At 39.5% G+C, this 22,382-nt stretch overlaps 1 protein-coding gene across 1 annotated transcript; it reads left to right on the top strand.

Moving 5' to 3' along the window:
• Positions 1 to 15,092: 15,092 nt before the first annotated feature.
• lrrc18b (leucine rich repeat containing 18b) lies at positions 15,093 to 19,066 on the top strand. The gene is made up of 3 exons (XM_038735003.1): positions 15,093 to 15,554; positions 15,930 to 16,317; positions 17,204 to 19,066. The coding sequence occupies exons 2-3, from the start codon at positions 16,057 to 16,059 to the stop codon at positions 17,678 to 17,680; spliced, it is 738 nt and encodes a 245-aa protein (XP_038590931.1). The 5' UTR covers positions 15,093 to 15,554; positions 15,930 to 16,056; the 3' UTR covers positions 17,681 to 19,066.
• Positions 19,067 to 22,382: the final 3,316 nt, after the last annotated feature.

A 22,382-nucleotide genomic window follows, 5' to 3' on the forward strand; every position in this document is an offset into this window, starting at 1 on the left:
TTTTTAGACGTTTCAACGGTGCTTTCAGACCAAAAGCGAAGCGAGCGTTGGGGGCGGTGAGTTTACATACAAAGTCAATGCAAAGACACTTAGAGCCGTGATTTTGGGGGAGAGGAGTAGGAAGCAGCGCTGCAACCATTGGAGAAATAACACCCGAAACCTGTCGGATTCTGCTCTGACAACTACGCCTTTTACTCGCGGGAGGAGCGCAGAGTTAACTGCTTTTATTAAATTATCTTTTTACTTTTGTTTTTGGGATTTCTACGTTGATTTATCTTCACTGGAGCTTCTCAGTAGCTAGCTTCCGTGCACATCCGGTTCCAATGTTGTTAGCGTCGTACGACTTCATATTTATATAAAAACCGGACAAAACTGGACATTGCTGGGAGAAAAGAAAGCGAGGAGGTTGACCTACCTGGTGAGTTCAGAAAACGTGTCTGTAACTTTATTCCAGCTATCATTGTACTTTACTGTGACCAAGTTAGCATAGCCCTGATCGATCCAAACTCCATTCAGAAAATAAAGATTTTAGAAGTTGTTGTCCTGCTGTCTTGCTGGCAGACCTAACAAAGCATGAATTCATATGTTTAACAAATCTGCATCATGTTGTAGTTATTTCGGCATTAGTTTGATCCGTTTATTGCTATTTAATCACAGCAAAATGTTTACTTCGGGTTCATACAGTTGTAGTAATGGCGAGTTGTGTTTATTCACCTTATCGCGTTAAAATCACCTTCTCGCGCTGTGTGTGAACACTTACTGCGAATGTACTAACGTGAGGAAAGCGTCGTGAGGCGAAAATTTGCAGTTTGTCTGAATGCGGCATAAGGCTCTGCTGTCAAGTTAGCAATCTTTAGCAACAACAAATATGCAACGTCCGGTAAAGTTAGAAACAATAAACATGCAACGTCGGTTAGACTTTCAAAATAAGTCAAAATAGCGTTTCAAAACATCAGCATTTTGAAACGGCACACTATTAAAGTTGTGAAACGTTGTAATTTGGTTAGGTTTAGGCACAAAAAGTACTTGGTAACAGTTAGGAAAAGATCATGGTTTGGGTTAAAATAACTACATACGTTAGTTAACATGTAATGTAACTAACGAAACATATGCAATTTAGGTAACTCGCGTAACTTAAATACAAACAAATGTTGACTTTTTAATTCACATGGGACACGAACCCCAGTCTCCTGGTTCAAAGTCCGGGTTGTGGCCCTCCACTGCGTTGAACTATGACACTATAGGGATCTGCGTTACAAACCGACGCTGATGGGTGTTGACCATTCGTCCATATGTGATGAGTCGGGGAATGAGAACGGGTTGTCTAAAACCACACTGTGACATTTCAGCATGTGTGTGGATCAAACAAACAAGATACAGTCAGTAAATTGGTGAGCTTTAGAAGTGTTGGCAAGTGTATTTTTAAACTTTGGAGAAAACCAGCTTACCCTTCCTTCCTCTCTTTCAGACTTTCCCAAGCTAAGCTAGTTGCTGTATCTGGCTGTAGCTTCAAACCTAATGTACAGACATGAGAGAGATATTGATCTTCTCATGTAAGCTATTTCCAAAAATTTTGCGCCCTTCCTTTGAATTCATAAATGCACATTATTCTGGATATACTTTAATAAATGGAAAAACACAGAGACTCTATGGAGCAACAAAATGTCATGTGAAATTGGTTCCTGTGAAATTTCTTAAGTCTCACTTACAGAAATCACTCTAAGGTAAGTAGATTTATGAAGGCAGGAAAAAAGTAAATTAAAGACATCCGTTGTTATGGATGTGAATCAATGCATTTTCAAATGTGATTAACTTCTAGTGTGTTCCCAGCATTGTCTGCCTCACAACATCTGTGTTCACTCTGTTTTTGTGTGTCAGGCTGCAGTTTATAATGACCACAACTCCACAGAGTTGATATTTAAGTAGTGATTAGACCCCCGACCTCCCTCTTACAGGCATGTGAGACCGTGCAAGCCCTTTCATCTGGTGCCAACATCAACATAACAGGCTGTTAGCGACACATACACACAAACATATACATACATACAAGGATGGAGTTACATGTAGGTTAAATGCCCTTCTAGGTTCAAACACACATACTATAAATCCAAAAAACTGCAAATAATGTGACACCTGATCTACAAACAGGGGCAAGCTGAGACCTGTTTTTGGACAATTTCATTATTTAAATTTAGGTTATAGTTTACTTCAAATCTAAAACTACAAATCTAAAAGGTGATTTTGTTGTTTGAGATGAGATAAGAGCTAGAAGCCCTATCAGCTGTAATCACACATACCTTTGTATGGTCTCCTTGCTTTCTCACTTTGCATGAATCGGAGTGTGAAAGTGCTTATGCCTCTTTTTCCATTTAATGATCCTCTGGATTCATGCATGGAAAAGCAAAGGAGAGTTTTTTAAACAGTGAACTTGAAACCCAGACACAAAGGCACCGGGTCCCTCCCTTCCTCCAAGACATCCACTATCTTAATGTAGAGTTATCCACGGAGATGGAGCAGTGGTGAAAGAAGTACTCAGATCTTTTACTTCCAAAGATTCCAACACAACAATATTAAAGAACCCCATTACAGTTAAAAGTCCTGCCTTTAAAATCCTACTTAAAAGTAAAAGTACAGTATACAATGTACTTAAAAGGTGAAAGTAAAAGTACTCGTTCCACAGGGAAATGGCCCCTGTGAGTGTTATATTATTATATATTATATTATTATATTATTCGTTATTGTTACTGATGCAACAGTGGATTCTAATATAGGGGTTGGGCCCCTCCAAAGGGACACCAGATAAATCTGAGGGGCCCTGACCTGAGTTTTTCTAAGGGATCACAAACAAAAATATTTGGGAACCTCTGTTTTTTTCTTTAATTATGTGTCATGATTCATCAGTTTATTTAATGTTTCTAAAATCTGAATCCGTAAAGTAACAGTAGCAGTAAAAATGACAATATTTCCCTCTGACATGCAGTGGAGTAGAAGTGTAAAGTAGCAGAAAATTGAAATAGTCTAAGTGTAAGTGCCTCAAAATGCTACTTAAGTACAGTACTTGGTGAACATACTTAGTTACTTTCTACCAATGAGACAGAGCCCCTCAAAATACTCAAGCCTCACTTTCCACTGAATGCTGATGTCCATGTTTTGCACACCTTTCGTCAAACATTAGCTAAACCAGCCTTTTCTCTGATAACCAGTACCTAATAGTAGAAATAGTGAGAGAGTATTTGGTCACTTGACTAAATGATTTGACTCTTTTGTATAGCATTTAAGAATTAACTTATAAATGATATTTAATTTAGTATGTAACAACTATGTAGCAACTACGGTTCACTTGCTAACAGCTGATATACACATGAAATGTATTGGAATGGTGTCATAAAAGAGTCCCAGGTCACAAAAAGACAAAAGTTATGTATCTTTGTTTGAAAATTTTTATAAAGTCAGGTTGTATGGTTGTGTCTCAATCAGCAGTTGTAGCCCAAAGGCTGAATTCCAATATGGCGTCACTTGAAAATCCCAACAAATACAGTATAGCACAGAGATTTCTAGCTATCACCGCAAATGTATAACCCATATTTACAGCAAACTGGTGGCTTTGGACTTTAACATTCTTTGTTTCCCTGCTTATATATTACATTTCATTTCAAACCACTATTGACCTCCATTTCACCATTTCAATTTTCCATTGTTGTTGTCTTATGTATATTTCGGTTGCACAGTGTGTATTATCCACATGAAAATCGACTGAAAGTGACCTTTCAGTGGCGGGCAAAAGTATCGTAAAAATGCCCTTAAACTGTGAAATGTAAAGTCTCTTCCAGACCACATTGTCCTTAATGGGAGTCCGCTAACTAGAACCATGTGTGTGAATTGTGTCTCTCTGCTGTCTCCCTCTCTCATATCCCTCTCTCTGCCCACCACTGACCTCTGCATTCATTAACATTCCAGCATTTCTGCTCTTGTTCATTTTGTTTTATTTCATCTGTAAAGTGTGTATCAGTAAGTGAAATAAATATAAAAGTGTATGTGAGCAGTATGCTGTCAGAGAGGTGTGTTTAGTCATGCTAGCGGCAGGGGGTTGTAGGTCTGTCTGTTTGTCCATCACTTTGGTCAATCTCCACAAAAATTAATAAATGTATTGTCATTAATATTTTATAGGGACATGTATGTCCCTCATAGGATGAATACCCCATTTTTGGTAAGCCCAGGTCCCAGGTCAAAATGTGTCCTTTGTTATGTGAAATAACTGAAGACCTAATAGATGGATTGAAGGGCTGAAGAATTAATCAAAATATTACATCACAATATGGAAAAGTACAATATCCCAATTTTTTTGTTAAAGTTAAATGTGTCACAAGATACTAATATAAATGAAGCATTGCTGTGCTACAATCACACAAAGCTGATTCTCTTCATCTCTAGTTGCTTTAAAAAGCTCTTCTCTTGGCCAAAGAAAGCTGATACACTATTGTTGTTTTAAAGTTATATTGTTTGGACACTGCTAATACCTTGCCCCATTAACTCCATGAAAGATGTATGATCCTAGATCAACTGAAAATATTTTGACTGATCTAATGGATCGGTTAAAAGCATATTTGCACTAAGGGCCCTGAACTCTAAAGCAAGAAATTCAACAAACCTTCAAGCTTCCACGTATGTGTTCACTGTCATCAATAAAAGCAATATCTATACTGTGATCGTAGCTCATATTCCCCTGCTCCAGTTATTTTTCACTTCCATGTTGACACAAAGAGGCAACACAAAAGAGGTGCAGCCGTTAGCAGCCTGGATGGGTGTCAGCTGCTCTTGTGGTGGTGGAGGCGCTGTAATGAGAGAGGGGGAGATTTAAATGTTAGGTTGAATTTACTTGCAACCTCCACATTATTTTGGAAAGGAAAAGAGAGAGGAAACTCACGTGTGTGCGTGGGACAAAAGGATCCCCAGAGGTCTTGTAAAAATGTCTCACCCACAAATAAAACACATGCAGCTGACAGGTCAGTAGGTGACTTGGTTTGGAGGGAAGTCGTCCAATAGCAATAAAATATGATCAGTAAGGTAAATAAAATTGTTTAAATGGGTGGGATTGTTGAAAAGGATAGGGAAGGAATTGTAAGGAGGATTTGAGGGATTAAATAGGGAGAAAGAGGTGCAAGAAATTCCATAATTGTATGGGAAAGAAAGGCAGATAGAGTTGAAGGTGTAGGACAGACTGACGCTAGCTTTCTGTCTGAGCACAAAACAGCAGGCTTTCTCAGACACTCCCTAAAAAATAAATAACTGATGTCACCAGTAACTGCCAAACTGCCAAACAAAACCTATTGTTAAAGCTGAAACCCTTGCGTGTGTCTGTGCTCGCTCTGTGCTATGCATACCATCATCTCAGCCCATAGAAATACAATGCATAGTAACCACAGTCTACAAACATCATGTCCTGTGTGGTTACAGTAATGCATAGCTACCCTGCACAGCCTCGAGGCAAAAAAGATCATAATGAAAGACTTCAGCAAGTGGAAATCACAGGAAGTAGGAATTAAATTAAGGCTCGGAACTGTATGTCCTGGAAGCAACTCTGATCCAAAATCCAGTGTTGAACGGTCAATCCATGTCCAGTGACCTCTTCCTCTTTGATCCCTTCTGTAAATATACAGCACTACTCTAAGGTCCACACAAACCATACTGTTAAGGTCTTCAGCCAGGCCCACTTGGACGTTGCCCATGAGCCTCAGAACCCAATGGGTTTCCAGTCTTCATGTAAACACTATGGAACACACAGGCAGCTTAGAACAAACTGCATCCTTTGAGGAAGCAATTAACTGAGCCTGCAACTATTTAAAAAAGTCTATTGAGTTTAAAAATATAAAACATATCACTAATAAGTTACTTATTTTTAAGTTACTTAATAAATAAACTTAATAAACTAAGTCCGGTCAAGTTCTTAGAGGAATATGCCAGGCTGACAGGTCAGGTTATTGGATGATAATAAACAACAAAGCTATGAAAATGGGATGGGAAGATGGTTTGCCTCTTTGCAAGCCAGCCTAGCTATAATATACTGTAATATCTTGTCTTGACTAGTGACTATAATTACTAAAAATAGTGGTGGATGATGCCCATTTTCCATTGAATCCAACAGCTTTTCTATATTTGTCTCACACTTTGGTTTCTTTGACAGACACACAGTAACTGATTACTAGCATTTTCACTACAAGATGTATTAGTCTGCAGTAAGAGCACCATCGCTCTGTGCGATGACTCACTCTGCTGTTACTGCAGGCCAAGCGAAACTAATGAGAAACAGCCCGTCTCAGGCTCACCGGCTGGCTATCTTTCACCCGTTTGGGTTCCCGAAACGATGACATCATACCACAATGGCTTTCAAGCTTGTTAACAGACAGTGAGAACAGTGGTGCGGGTGCAAACTTGTAAATGATGAAGCCGATGAAGTCAGAATGAGGATTTCCCGTGACAATGGAGCTGGAGTGCTTTGCTTTGTTACCTGTCATCTAGTGTTTCTTTGAAACATTTGAGTGACTATAAATCAACTTGTAATTGTACTTTTCTAAAAGCTCTAATTAATATTTTGATATGAATGTATCAAATGACTACATGTAATGTGAAAGATGTTCTTAGAAATTACGAATTATCACTCAGCTCTGCAGTTCCTCTCAGCTTTACCAAGCTTTTGAGCTTCTCTAAAATCACTGTTGTGATTTTACAGCCACAACTTTACTGTTGTGATTCATTCTCACCACTCTCATCACCGTATTTTCAGCTGCAGCGGCAGCAGTTTTCTGCAAAAATATCTGATAAACCCACTGTACACTACCTACCCAGCACCAAACTGCAGACAGATGTTAGACGTTAGCACCTAGCTGGTCAACATAGTGGAGAATTCAGCAAGTGCAGACTGAAGCAGTTGGCTGAGAGAAAAACACAGTTAAAAGGTGAGTGAAAATAGGATTTAAGTTTTGTTTTCCACTGGACAAATCTGGTACCTGGTAGCTTTTTTGGCATCACCTCTGTCGAGGTTCCAAGCAAGTTGAGGTGATACCAGAAGGTGATGTGAAAACTGCTACTACTGATGGGTCAGAGAGAATCCTTACTATTCACTGCATCATCATTGCATGCGCCAGACGGGGTGTCCTGAACAAACCCGCCATTTTAAAATAGTTTAGCCAGAGATTGGGAGATACTGAGTTTTAAAAGTCTGATAGCTTGGGGTGAAAAAAGCTGCTCTGCAGTCTGGTGGTGTGGCAGCAGAAACTTCTATATCTCTTCCCAGAAGGCAGCAGGGTGAACATGCTGTGGCTGGGTGAGTACTGTCCTTTAGTATCCTTTGGGCTCTGTGTAGGCACCTCACCTCACTGATATCACTGATGCTCTGGAGATTGGTACCAATGACCTCCTGAGCAGTTTCAATCACCCGCTGCAGAGACCTCCGGTCGTGCACATCCCATGCCAATGCATGGGGGCTGTTTTGTTGTTCTGTTTAGTTAAATAATCTTTAAAAGTTACTTAGTGGCCCTTGCCTCTTCAATTTTGAGTAGTCTATTACCATGTCATTATTGTTTAGCAACTATGTTGAAAAGCTAAAAGAATCATTTGGAAAGTTAAGTCTTAATTTCATTCCCTGCCTGTGTTTTAAGTTTTATACAAAATATTTGAATCAACTTTCACTAGCCTACTCCCAACGAGGATAGTCAACTGAGTTGAGAACGACACCAGTAGCCTACCTAACTCAGAGAGCCAAGCCAGGACTAACGGCCCATTTACTGCAAGAGTTTCCCGCAACCACCAACCAGAAGGACTCCAGGGCATCCCCGTTGGCAAGGCCCATCTCGAGCTGCCTGTGCAGCGTGCCAGCCTGCTGAGAGGCCGTGAAAGCAACGAAAAGAGCCAGCCAATTGTGAGCCTCCGAACAACGGACGGTGGGGGAAACAACAAGCAGTAAGGCAAAATAAACCACATTCTGTGGCTGAGTTGGTGTCCTTTAGCCTTTAGTCCTTTAGCCTGAAACTCATAAGCCAATTGAACTTAGTTATCTTAATATAACTTGCATCCATTTGTCCCTTATTCCTTTAGTTATATCCTTTTCACAAGAGCCAAACTAAATTCACATTGAAGCGTTTTACTTCTGTTCTACCTCCGATTGATTGCAATCTGGTTGTTTAGTCATTATTGTTCCACAATTGATCGCTCAAGTACCTCAGTACAAGGAATTGGCACTCTACTGAAATAATTAAATAATACATGATTATGGACTTGCCGATGCTTGGAGAATGAAAAATCCTTTATCACAAGAATACTCCTATTTTTCACCCTTTCACCAGTCTTCCTCCCGAATTGATCTTTTCTTAGTAAGCAATTCATTAATCCCTAATATCCATGAAACCACAATTAACTCCCATCACCTTCAGCAATCATGCTCCCGTCCCTCTAATTATAAATATTCAATCATGTACCAGACCTCCTCCAAGATGGCGTTTCAATGCATCCTTACTTCAAGACTCTGACTTAACACCTTAATAACCTCAGAATGGCCATCCTTTATGGAGATGAACGACTATACAGAAATATCACCATCATTACTATGGGAAACTGGCAAAACCAGTAATCGGGGGAAATTACATCAATTCTTTATATAAGAAAAAACAACAACAACAACTGGAAAACAATTTAGAACAAAGGATTAAACAACTTGCAAACCTTCTCTCCAATAACCCCACAGAACAAATAAAAAAAGAACTTAATAACCTCAAAACCCAACTTGACAATACATAATTTAAAAAACTTGATTTCTAATCCAACAACTAAAATGTGAGAACTTCCAATATAGAAATAAAACAGGGAAATATTTAGCCAATCAACTGCAACACAAAAAAAGAAATGTTAACTAAATAAAAGTGTAGCGTTACATGATCAGTTTTTCACAGAGCACCAAGATGTAAAATGTAATGCAATCAATGACAGTTTAAACTACTGTAAATCAACGCTTCCCCCAGACTCTCAATCCCAGAGTAACCTTAGCTAAATAAAACTATAGCGTTACAATCAACTAACTGATCACTAGTCATAATTGTTAGCTATACCCAAGGAGTCCTGAAGGCCTTGGGTGGACGGCGATTCAGGTGATGCCCCAAACGAGAGCTTATGATTAATATTTCCAAATATCATTATTCATAATTTAATAAAACAAGTGAAGTATCACTAAAACAGTATATCTAACAACAGGAAAACTAGGCATCCATTGACGAGGGCAAATATAGGTGTATTAGTGCTAGAGAACCTATGCTAAGATTTTGTTAATAAAAATTGTTTTTCAGTATATGTGATAGAGGTTTTCAGAACATGCACGAACAAAGGAACAAATCATTATTAATTACACCTCTTACTATGAACTGTACTGTATTAAAGCACCTATTTTCTGAGATTTTGGCCTATCCCAAATGACAGTTCTCATTCCTGGGAATAATGTGTGTCCTAGGTCACACTTTGAGACCATTTTCTAATGGCAAGTTAGTGAAGATTATTTGGTGCACTCATGAGTAATGACTGATAGCTTTATGGCTTCTAGTTTAGGCTTTGAAACAGTTAAAGACTTTTCTGAAGACACAGTGCCAACAAACTAATCCCAACCCAGTCATTATGTTCATCAAATGAAAACAACCACCATATGACTAATTCACCCACCCAAAAACACTTTCTTAAATGCCTAGTGAATCTTATGTCAAGTCCATGTTAAGCTTTCCTGAATGAAACACGGACAAACTTTTACAAAAAGGAAAGCAGCCCTTTGAACTTGCAGCCCTGAAGCAAAGACAACACAACAGTCACGTAGTTGAGAGGAAAGGAAAGCCACATCCATTCAGAGCTTAAATAAACACACGAATGCCGCTGCCCCCGCGGTGCCAGCTTTCCTAAACATGTCCAGCAAGCTCTCACTCATCTCTCTGCACAAAAGCAGCTTTACGTCTTGTTTCAGGTTAGAAGCCTAAACAATAGTTCATAGAGAAGACAAAGTATGCATGCAAGCTTGAAAGGAAGAATCACAAAGTCGCCGGTGGTTGGTGTCTGATCCTGAATGGGCCACATCCTTCTGGCACCATTTATGTGTTCCTTTTCAAACTGTCTGTATCCTGTAAATGTTGACATAGTGTGAAATACATCACTTCTTTTGCAATTCACACAATTCATATACAGTAGTTACATGTGTTGACACCTGGGCGCTCCCCACGTCGCACAACCATTTAGCCTTAACACGTTGTTAACGTTGTGAAACGGTCCAGTTTGGTTAGATTTAGGCACCAAAACTACTTGGTTAGATTTAGGAAAGAATCATTGTTTGAGTTGCAATAAATAGTAGTGACTTACATCACATACATAACTTTAAAGGTTCAGTGTGTAATATTTAGGAGGATCTATTGACAGAAACGCAATATATCATACATAACTCTGTTTCAGCTGTGTATGAAGACCTTACATAATGAACCGTTTTTATTACCTTAGAATGAGCCATTTCTATCTACATACACCCTTACAGTGAAGTCGCCATGTTGCGCTGCCATGTTTCTACAGTAGCCCAAACGGACACACTGCTTTTTGGAGCACGTTTCAAAACTACGTTGAAGAAGAAGACTAGGCACAAGAAGAAGAAGGACTAGAAGAAGAAGAAGAAGAAGTAGTAGTATCAGTGGTTGTATGGTTTGTTAGAAGTAAGAAAAGAAGTGAAATTTGGACAAATGAAGGACCACACATATTATCTGTCACAAGAGCCGACAGAGCCTGTCACCCACCATAGCTTCTCCTCTGCGCTTGGAAAGGGAGGGGTGAACAGTGAGAAAGCCTTTGGTTGCAATCAGGTTGCAATTTACTATGCACACCATTAGATACCACTAAAACCTAACTGAACCCTTAAATAAGGTCAATGGTTTCACACAGGACCCTAACCCCAGTCTTCTGGGTGAAAGTCTGTATGAGATGTCGAGGGGTGTGACAAAATGCAGGTATTTGATGACCTGGGAATGAGGCCAGATTGGACTTCTACACAGCTGACATCCACAATTTTCCACATAATCAAATTATTTGTTTTTGCCAGTAGTATGCAGTGAAAATAGATTTTACCAAAAAACAGTAATATCACCAATCACAGTATCATTTACAAAGTGATGTGTTAAATCCATCCATAGCGTTTAAAACAACACATTAAAAAGCTGTTTACTCTAAAATATTTACCTTTTTCGGAATATTCTGACAGTAGTGTCAAGTGCAAGGTGCATCAGTAATTCAATTTTAACCAGAATGCTCATTTAATAAACAAAAAACAGGCGTAAAACAAAATGTACTGTAAAAAATGAACAGCCGACGCTTAATAAGCTTTTTCAACAGCGCTGGTTAACTTTACATAGCACAGTGGATACGATTCACCTCTAGCTCTAGCCTGATTGACAGGTCGCCATGGTAGTGACTTGTCAATCACAAGGTAGTCCCGCCTTAAAGCATATCCTGCTTTGTCATCTATTTTCCTCTAAATGGGACCATTGTTTCGCAAATGAACAACATGCTGTAATGAAGAAGATTTGAAACTAACGACTGAGACCATAAACTCATTAGGAAAGTGTTTACTGTGGGTAAAACATGCCCAACTTTTGGGCAGGAAACCTTAGGGAGAGTAATTATTATGGTGGCTCTGAAAGCTCACAAGAGGATTCTTTTTTGAGGACTACCTCAAAATGTACTATGGATTGCGTTCCCTCACAATACTTTCCTTCTTCCGTTAATTCTGAGCCATAGCTGCTCTCAGTGCAACACTCCAGTACGGATCAGCTTATTTAATTTTACTTTGAACCGAGCATTTCCTACTGGCTTATATTTCAGAAGCTTATTATTTAAGTAGCCATCAGGCCTTCGCTAATGTTAAGTACCCTACTTCTGATGCTGCTATTATTTAAATAGGCTATACATAGGCTATGAGGTGAACATACGTCAGATAGGGGCTGCATATTAAACAATTCTTTCTTTTGGCTGGCCAGCATGTCTAATTTTTGTTTTGTGTCTTGTTTGTAATTTGAATTAGGCTATTGTGTCTTTGTTTTTAGCACATTGGACCGTGAGCATTTTGTTCATTACTTGGTATGTGGATGAATGACAATAAACGATCTTGAACTAATCAATAATCAATATCAGTCCATCCTTACTAAAAATGAGTATCTTGACTGGTTACCACAGAGGTTGCTGCTGGAAAGCTGAGTTTCATTTGGTGCACACACATATAGAACACATGTTTATAAAAACAACAGCTGTATTTCACACTCACAGTGCTGGAAGTGGCTGGCAAGCAAGACAGACAGACCAAGAGATCCACTGCCCAGCTAGGTCAGCAAGACAGAGTATGGGGAGGGTCTTCTGAGAAGTGCCAGCTTGCGCAAGAAAAAGGCACTTTTACTTTTACTTTTGCGATGTAACGCAAAAGTATGGCAAGGTACTGCAAAAGTAGTCCTCAAAAAACAATCCTCTTGTGAGCTTTCGGAGCCACCGTAAATTATGACTCTGTACAGTATAAATTAGCAATAACAAATATGTTCATAGATGACATGCTGGGTCTGTCTTTATTATTATTTCTATATTTCCTGATTAGCTGCTGCTATTTCTGTCGCTGTTTGATGTTTAATTCTGTCATTAGCTTACCATTTTGGGGGGCTTACAACAAGCTTGTTCCAGATTCACATCACTTTATGATGCTTAAAGAATACATTCATATTGTAGACTACCATAGTTGTATACATGAAAACTATCTGTAATAAAGCTGAATGTAATCAACATCTCTGACCCCTCTGTTAATAGAGCAAACATTCTTAGTTCATATAGTCTGACTAATAAAAATCAAATCAGACAAAAAAGGGAACAAAATTTAACCTGACTTGTGTGTGGCCTGTAGTGCACACGTGATTAAAATGTTTGTCAGGCTATATCTGAACACTACCTCAACCAATTAGGTCAGCGCCACTTCCTCTGGTGTGACCTGCATATATCCTGACCTGTGTTTCACACTTTGAGGGAAATGACTCAGGCTTAGAGTATGCTACTTTTCTGCACTCTACAATATGGCTGCTTTTGCTCTGACCTGGTTGGTGCATGCAGACATAAAAATACTAACAGGTCAAAATAATATCTTAGACAAAAATTCTGATGATAAGAAACATGGTTAGGATTCACAATTAATCAGGTACTGCGCTGCTTTAACTTTAAGAATATGCCATCTAAGCAATCTTGGTGCCTTGCAGAGCTTCCAAGGAACTCGGCGTCAGCACTAGTGATGCTATTCTATAGCTTAAACAACAAAAACACACACAGTGGGCTGACCTGGTTTTATGCAGGCTCCATTTGCAGCACAACCAGAACAATAAGACCTGTGACGTGCAAGTTTTCCTCTCACATCTTTAAACATGAACACCCAGCTGGTGTAAATCATTTTATTATTTTGGCATTTCATCCTTATCTTTTCCTACTCTGTGACATGTCAAACCTTTAAACACAACGCAGATTCTGCCTCTCGCTTTCTGTTCTCTGATTGTCCATTATGGATATTTTGGAGGTACAGTTAGTGGTGACAATGGTCTTATTGCAGAAAAATCCACATTTGTTTGCACATACACCTATATGTAAGTTAACTAACCTAGTTATGCTATCTCAGGAACCTATTTTAGATCTTTGTCTTTGTCTTTGTTTGCCTGTCTGTGTCTGTTTATCCGGATATCATGGACTGGATGCCTTCCTGGTACATCTGGAGACACTTGGTCCCTTTATCAGACCTTGAATAGGGCCTGGTTACATGACTTCCAGCGCTGTTTTATATCGCAAACATCAAAATTCATCTGCTTATTTATAATTTCTCTATGATTGTATTTCTATCTGTTTATTCATTTTGAAGTATTTTTAAATGCTTGCTCATTGGTTGGCTTGCTAGCATGCAGCTGCAGCGGAAGGTCCGTTACAGCTGAACAGATTTCTAATTTTCCCAAACAACAGAATGAAATCTAATGGCAGAGATGTTTCACCCGGCAGCATGGATGTCTACACGTCCTGATACTGTGTGAATTTGTACAAAGACAGCACCCCCTACTGGCATGTAGGATGTACTGTGTGGCATTGACGTCAAGTGAAAGTGCATCATATGAAGTGCACCAACCAGACTAAATTTAGACAGGTCACAGCTGAGTAACATCTAAGATGCGACTACAGTATGTGATACATTATACTTACAGCTGACAGAAGTCTGTGTGTGTGTGTGTGAGAGAGAGAGCTCAACGCAGCTGTGTAACTGATGTATGGTATCATAGCTTGGGGAAAGGGTCAGACAGGAAACTATTTAACAACACAGCACAGTTAAGCAGCTCAGTATACTGTACTCTGTAATATTTCTATTTACTGTATATATTTTTTCCATGTGCATTTCATTTGTAAGCAAACCAAATTTCTGGACATGACATTTTTTTAATTGTTTACAAATTGTAAATGTTTAGTATTTAAAAAAATATATTTTTCCATCATAAACAAGCATTCAGAAATGAGTGAGCATGAGGGACATTTTTGGACCAATTATAATAGGTTAAAATATCCATTGCTTAATTCTATTGCTTCATTTTGAGACATAAAACAAGGAATGGCCTTTTTTTTGTTGTTGTTATAATAGTAAGACTTTGCCTTATGATAGGCAGAATTTATAGGCCAATAGCAAAGACTCCCAATTTACATTTTTACATAAAAGATTGCTACATAAATGTCTTTGTTTGGAAATTTTTTTTTTTACTAATACTGTAAAATGTAAACTGCAATATTTCTTATAGTTTTCAGTTAGGTCTTTGAAAGACAATATGTCTGGAGATTTGAAAACTATTCTTAGAGTAGAACTGTAATAGTTAATGTTTTGCCATGCCGTTTGGAAGCAGTAAAAAATAAATAACCAGGATACAAAATCCACTGCATAATTTTGCTCTTTTGGACCATGTTGGATTTTTTCCTCTGATACTTTCCACTGGTGCTCATCAAAATAACCTATTTGTGATCAGCATTTCAGTCTCACTGCTTTTATTTTATTTTTTATTTTTTTGGAGACATGGCAACCCTAAAGGCATTCACTTCCTTATACAATCGTGTGTGATTGTTATTTGAAAACAGAACAATCCTAGAAACAGTTACCGTCATTTTTTAAAACTGTCTTCCAACTACAGACACCATGAGAACAAACTGTCCTGCTGTAGCTGCTCGCAGCCATAAAGTCTGCTGAGACCAAAGCAGTTGCCTGGGAACAAAGGAAAACAATGTGTGGCCAAGTGAGTCCACGGTGGAGCTGCAAACCACCTGACAGACAGCCACAACTACAACAATCTGACCAGTTTTTATTTACAACTCTCTTCAATGGCATCTTGATGTAGAGTGTAATTCTCAGGCTGGAGAAAGAGACACTCAAGTGACGTGTCTGGAGTCCCTTTTGTCTCTTTCCTGGTAGTCAGTGTGCCGGATCCAAGGAAGTGGACTCGCTAATGCTGGTAAGAAATCAAAGATTCTAAATGTGAAATTTAAAATGTACTCAGGTACCTCCTGTTGATCGCCTTGTCATGTCTCTTAGTGTCTTCTTGTTAATCGCTTATCTTGCACTACTAATGATCATAAATCTGTTTTAAGCACTTCCTCTTCTCCTTTACTTTTGTTCTGATGCAGTCAAAATCCCACAGTTATTTAGTGCCAGTCAATGCAGTCAATCTTCTGAACAAACACAATCTGACATTTGTTCAGTGATTACACGTTGTAAATATACTAGAATAAAGCCAGTGCAAATGTTAGTTAATTTGCTTTGTCATGGAGCAATGGGTGATAATGTTACAGGTCTTTTATCTAAGGAGATCTACTATCTACTGTTTCAGCTGGCTGGACTGTGTTGGGTAAGATAATCTCGCAGGCCAGTTCCACTGTCAACTCCTGTGTCACAGCGCATTACTGAGTACTGTTAACTACAGCAACCGCCACGCTCCTGCGTCTCCTTGCAGCAGAATGGCCAAGGGAAAGAAAACCGGACGGGCTAAAAGTAAGACATTCACCTTGAAAATGGCTCAGAACTGCGTGGAGGTGTCCCTGGACGGTAAGCGGAAGCGTCTGGATCTCAGTTTCAAGGAGATCGCCACAGTGCCAAAGTGTATCCAGAAGCTGTATGACATGGATGAACTAGACCTGAGCAGGAACCTGATCAAAAAGCTCCCGGACTTTATTGACCATTTCATCAACATCAGTTTCCTAGATCTGCACAGCAACTATGTGAGTAGGACAGAAAGTTAAGGAATAGATGCTTCAACAAAGCGTCTCTGGTTTATTTAACTGAAAAACACAAATTCACATACATGCCAACTGAAACTCAATTGTCTTTTTGTTTTTTTTACTTCAGCTCACAAATGAAGTACATAAAAGCCAGCTGTCAGGATTTTAAGTAAAGGAGCATTGCACCAATCCTTGCACTCACCACTGAGATTGTGTTTACCATGTAAGGAAGGTTTTAATTTGCATTATGGGAAGTGTAAATTCCAGTGGTTTTGGAGGTGAACCACACAATGTGTCTCTCTACAGTCACATATTTGTATATTTAGTGTTTGTGTGCCACTGTATGTTTTATGCAGGGCTGGATTAACCACCTATAGGGGTGTGTGCATTAGTTAGTGATCAGGTAGTGGACATATATTTTATTAGAAATATTTGCAATCTAAAATTTGATTTTAACTCATGGCCACAGAAATATCTAATAATGCTGGTGTCATTTTAAAGGCCCCTTTGATTTCTGTTCATACCATGCTTGTTGTGCTCTAAGTTACACAATAAAAGAACAAATGTGCAATTTATCAAATTAAGAAATCTCGATGCAAATGGAGGCCCCTGAGGGTCTGGTGCCCAGTTGGTAATCGAGCTTTGTTTGTGACTGTGTCTGTGTTAAGGTTACATTTGACATGTAATTTAGCAAGCAAAAAAAGTGATAAAAACTCCTTTTTATACAGCTTTATCTGTATTTGTTTTTTTTTTGACGATGTGACGATGCAGCTGGTTTGAGATATTGGGCTCATGAGAACAAGAAGAGAAGATATATAACAGTATTTTGATTAGTAAACTGTGTGGAATCACACTACTACAGAACGTGTTAATGTTTTTGTTGCAGCTGGAGGAGCTCCCTGTGACTATCGGCCGTCTCCAGAATCTGCAGGTTTTGAACCTGTGTAACAACCAGCTGACCAGCCTCCCTGCTGAGCTCGGCCTACTGAAGAAACTGCACACGCTCAACCTGGGTCTCAACCAGCTGGACGCTCTCCCCACCTCCATTGGTACATTGAAGGAGCTCCGCCACATCGGCCTCTCTGACAACCGGTTCACTCGCTTCCCTGGATGCCTCGTGAGGCTGAACAACCTGGAGCGGGTCAACCTGGACAGGAACCCCATCCTCACTGAGCAGGACCTCGGCCTTGAGTCACTCATGATAGCAGAGAGGCTTTACCTGGTTAAGGAGAGCATCCTGTGTGACGACTGCCTGAGTAAGTGTCAAATCGGTAAGAAGAAGCTGGGGGATGTTGCAGACAAGACCGAGCCCACATTACTCCATGTACCCACCTTGGAGACCCAGGACGACAGGGAGATGTAGAGATAGGTTTCACTTTAAAAAGTACAGTCCAAGTAGGGACAAGTAGGGAGCGTACTCAAACACCCACTACATGTTCATGATGCACAAGCGTGGTGACATTTATGGAGCTGTCATTGATTGTTGACATTGAATGTCAGGGATATGGATGCTTTTTTAAACTCTTGTTTTCGGGTTCAACAGCATTTTTAACCAGCAGGCCATCTCAGCCTTCAAACGTTTTTCAAAATAAAGTTTCAGTTGTTAAAATAAATTGGCTTAATATTCAATGGGCTTCTTTGATGAGGGAAACCTAAACTGGTTTCAATTTTGTGATTTTCTCAGTTATGGTTTATGGTAGGACACTGAGTAAAAATATTCTCAAACAGCATAAATCCAATTGTAAGCTGGGATCCCGGTTGCTTAACTGTGACCCGCATGCAGATGGGGTACAGTAAATACAATGTACTGCATGTGTTGACAATCCCTTTGGCCTAGAGGGCAGCAAAGGTTACCAGATGCCACGAATACTCACTCTGTACCAACCCTTTACTGCACCTTGCTGTCATTGATTCTGCATGTTTTAACAGGCAATAAATTATGTGACTAATCCCAGTAAAGGTTTTCTATCAATACACTGTAGGCACCATCACAAATGCTAATGTGTTTATTTGAAAGGTCTTGAATAAATGCAGTGCTGATTTCTGCACATTGCACTTTGTCTTCATTGTGGGAAATTAAGTATATTAACTTAGTAAGCATCATTTATCCATTATAATCCTAAAAGATGCCTTTTTATATTACTATTATTTCCTTTTAAATAACCACATTTATTTTCTTGTTTCAATTTAATTAGCAGGATTAATTGTACTACTACAGGCTACAAGCATGACTGTGCTTAAAAAAAAGAGTAATTTCAAATCATTCTGTATTTCACTCACACAGTCCTCTGCTTTCACCATGAGTCACTTTTCAGGACATATTAGGGGTCAAATTGGAAAACATTGTTTCAAGCGGATGGGGACAATAGCTCCTGTCCTCCGTTTATCCCTCTCTATCTTATTACCAGATTAAGATCAATTCTCTTTCACACCTCATTTTCAGTGTCCTCACTATGTCAACATAAACAGTCAATAGAATCTGAAAACATCGAATAACCTCAGAGGCTCGTGTCGTCCAGTTTTTTTACACATCGCTGGGCGGAAGAGTGCTGAGTAGACTGGATTAAGATTCCACCAGATAGACTTATTAATAAGTAAGACGCCTGGTATTGACCTGGTGACCTGGCTGCAGATGTTCATGACTAATTTGTTCTCCTATCTGAAAAGGTGTTACTGTTATTGGTTGCTATAGTTGTACAGTGTCAATCTTATGGAATCTTCTGGTTCGTCTGTCACAGTTAAATAAATGTTTACACCAAATTATTGCAGCTTCATGAATCCTTCTTTGTTCCCAAGTTTAACATTTAAAATCCTTGACTTATTTCTCTGTTCTCATCTTTACCTCTCATCCATTAAAAAACTAAAATCTATTCAGCATGGCTAATGGTAATAAGAAGGACACAACCACAAAAATTTCAACTTTATCCTTCCTCAACAACCAGAGGTGAAACGATTGTATTTCTATCTGTTTATTCATTTTTAAGTATTTTTAAATGCTTGATCGGTTGGCTTGTGAGGGTGCAGCTGCGGCGGGAGGTCCGTTACAGCTGAAGAGTCTAATGCTCTTTGGGCAACGCTCCCGGACACATGAACACTGTCAGTGGTATTGAAAATCAATTTGCACACATATAGATGTGCTGTCTTTTTCTTCCTCTTCTCCCTGCTTTATTTCCCTTAGCCATTCCATCAGTCACACCAACACACACAGGCAGGCAGAATGAATGGAACAGAATTGCTGTAGAGGCGAAGCAATGTGGCCACAAATAGAATCTAATTAATTTAGATTGCATGGCCTCAGCTCCTTCACTTGCCGAGATGGAGGGCACTTGGACTTTGTTACATTAAAAGGAATGAAACCAGGAATTCAAAAAGGCATCACAGGGCCCTCCACTAGCTCAGTGTTATTTAGGGGTGCAACAACTAATCGACATAGTCGACAAAAATTGATTATTAAATTCTTTGCCAACAAAATTTAATAATTGATTCATTCATGACGTCATCGGCCATAGTGACAAAGTCAGCTTAACAGAGTAAAGTGATGTGAACAGTAATGTTACTAAATCAACATCAGCGCTGCAGTAGCACCTTCACAAACTAAATCCTCCAGAGTGTGGCAGCATTTCACTCTTTACTCAGCCAGAAAGGTCGTGAACTGCAGCAAAGCTGAGCTCTGCTGGAAACACCGGAGCATCTGAAGAGGAGGCGCGAAACATTTTGTCTTGTTTGTGGATGATGAAGACTCGTCTCGGTAATCTAGTTAGCGAGCTAGCTTCACGTTTAAGGTGTGTTACTTCACGTTATGATCTGAATCGTTTTCTATACAGTTGGTCAGTTTGATTGATTGTTACAGTAATGATGCTGTGAGTAGCACATAATTATGATACACAATGGCCGCGTTCACATTCCAGATTAGCCCTGACTTTACAATCATAAACGATGCATCGCTCATGGCAACGTTCCCAGCTGGAGAACGTGTTGCTGCCGAGTGCGCAAGATTAGGCAACACCGGACAATTTCATACTAAGAAGAGAAAACAGTTCTCCTGTCTGTGGAGTTTTTTGAGTTGTTGAGTTAGGGGAAACTATATAAATGTTTAAATACGGCTAATGTAATGCGTGACGTTATTCCTTTCTTTGTATACAGTGTCAGTTTGTCCTGGAGTGTTTTAGTACTGGCGCAAAAGCTGATCCGTCACTAAACAGGAGATCAGTTGCTTATCAGGACGTGATTTCAGTGGAACTTTCTGTTGCTGCAGCAGAAATGTTCATTAAAAGATGCATTTTTGAAAGCAGTATTTATTTTATTGTCTTGACTGTTAATTAGCACATGCCTAAAACAACCTCAGGTTTAATTTAAAGGCTAATAGCTAAATGAGAGGCATTGTGTCGTTTTGCGATTCATAATCCGAATAGTCAATTATTCGTTTCATTAATCCACAGATTAATCAACTAGCAAAATAGTCATTTGTTGCAGCCCTAATGTTGTTCCACCATTTACATTTTGCTTTTTCCCTGCATTGTCCAATTGACATTATAATAATGCAAATTACTTAAACCTGCATTTAGTAATTTGTTTTCCACTTGAGGGCAGCGCCACAAACTGTAAATATAGCCGTAATTGGGCTGCCAGCTCCAGTTTTTGGTCTCCATCTTTTTAGTGGCTAAATGCTCCACTATGTTCAACAGCTAGTGTCTGCCGATTTGGTGCTGGGCAGGGAGTGTACATAGAGCTTATCAGAGCTTATTTGGTGGAAACAGCTGCCTTCTGCGTACGCAAACCAGGTTGATGAGAGCAGTGACTGAATCGTAACAGTAAAATTGTGAGCTGTAAAACCAAAACAATGAGCTTTAATATGCTAAATCTTGTTGCACATGCGCAGTTCCTAGTTAAGGACTACTAGCCAATCAGAAGCAGAGAAAGCTTCGATTCAGCTGTAGGCTACATGTTGCCGACCAGGTTGGCAATATGGACTGGAGCAAGAGTTTCAGAGTGGTGAGTTATTAATCTGTAACAAAAGTGTCTTTCATCCATAAAGTTTTAACTGAGCTCTGTCTCTACATCACAGTAACAACTTCATGTCCACTGACTGCTTGGAGGGTAGATGGTGTTTGGAAGTGAGAGGAGAGGTGTGTGCTCCAGCTCAGTGTTTTTCAGTGTTTTGAGGGCGAGTCAGACTAGTAGCTCGGCGAGCATTATGACACATATTTTCTTGTTACATCACAAGAAAGTGGAAGGATAGGCTGGACTACAAACGAGCTGTTTTCAGACATTTCAGAGCAGAGTTTTCTTCCATTTGGGCTGGACTTTGGGCTTTTTCACTTTGCAAAGCTATTACATGCACAAAAAAGATACATTACTCAATAAAGTAGAAAAGCCAAAAGGGAAAAAGCCAAAAGGTTATGCGAGTCATTGTAGCATTTATCGAAGAAACACAGTGATTACGTTACAAGTCGCGACAGTGTGGATATTTTACAAGCGCGGACCAGGTAAAGCAACAGTGAACACACCAGTCAGATGTCGTTCGGTAGCTACCAAGTTGGTTTTGTTATGATAGGCTACATCGTCAACACGCCTCCTCAACATGCAGCTCAGCTGCTGCTGTGAACGGAATGACGGAGGAAAAGTTTTTTCAGTGACTTTATACAGCTTAGCCTACTACTGATGGAGAAAGTCACCGCAGCGGACATACAAGGAGAGAGAGATGGCACGGTACCAGCTCAACTCGCCTCGCCTTTATTTGGTTTTCCATTGTGTAAAAGTTGTACTTGTACCTGCTACCACTGCCAGGTTTTCATATCACCTCCATCTTATCTGTCTTTACATATTGAGTAATGTTGAAACGTTTTCACTTAAATCAAGAGACAGCTGTTTGTGGGTTGCTGGTGTGTGTGTCGCATTGAACATTACGTCGCAGCAGTTGTGTGTGGCATCACTATGACGACCAGCTACATTGACGGGTGCCATCTCTGGGTACTATGCAATGGAAAATGGCCAAACCGAGTCAAGTCGAGGCGAGTTGAGCTGGTACTAGTAATGGCGTCTTTGCAGCAGAGGTACGTCAGATC

This window comes from Micropterus salmoides, unplaced genomic scaffold (genome assembly GCF_014851395.1).
Source record: "Micropterus salmoides isolate LMB-PRFRI ecotype aquatic unplaced genomic scaffold, ASM1485139v1 Ms_hic_scaffold_21, whole genome shotgun sequence".
Classification (NCBI taxonomy): domain Eukaryota; kingdom Metazoa; phylum Chordata; class Actinopteri; order Centrarchiformes; family Centrarchidae; genus Micropterus; species Micropterus salmoides.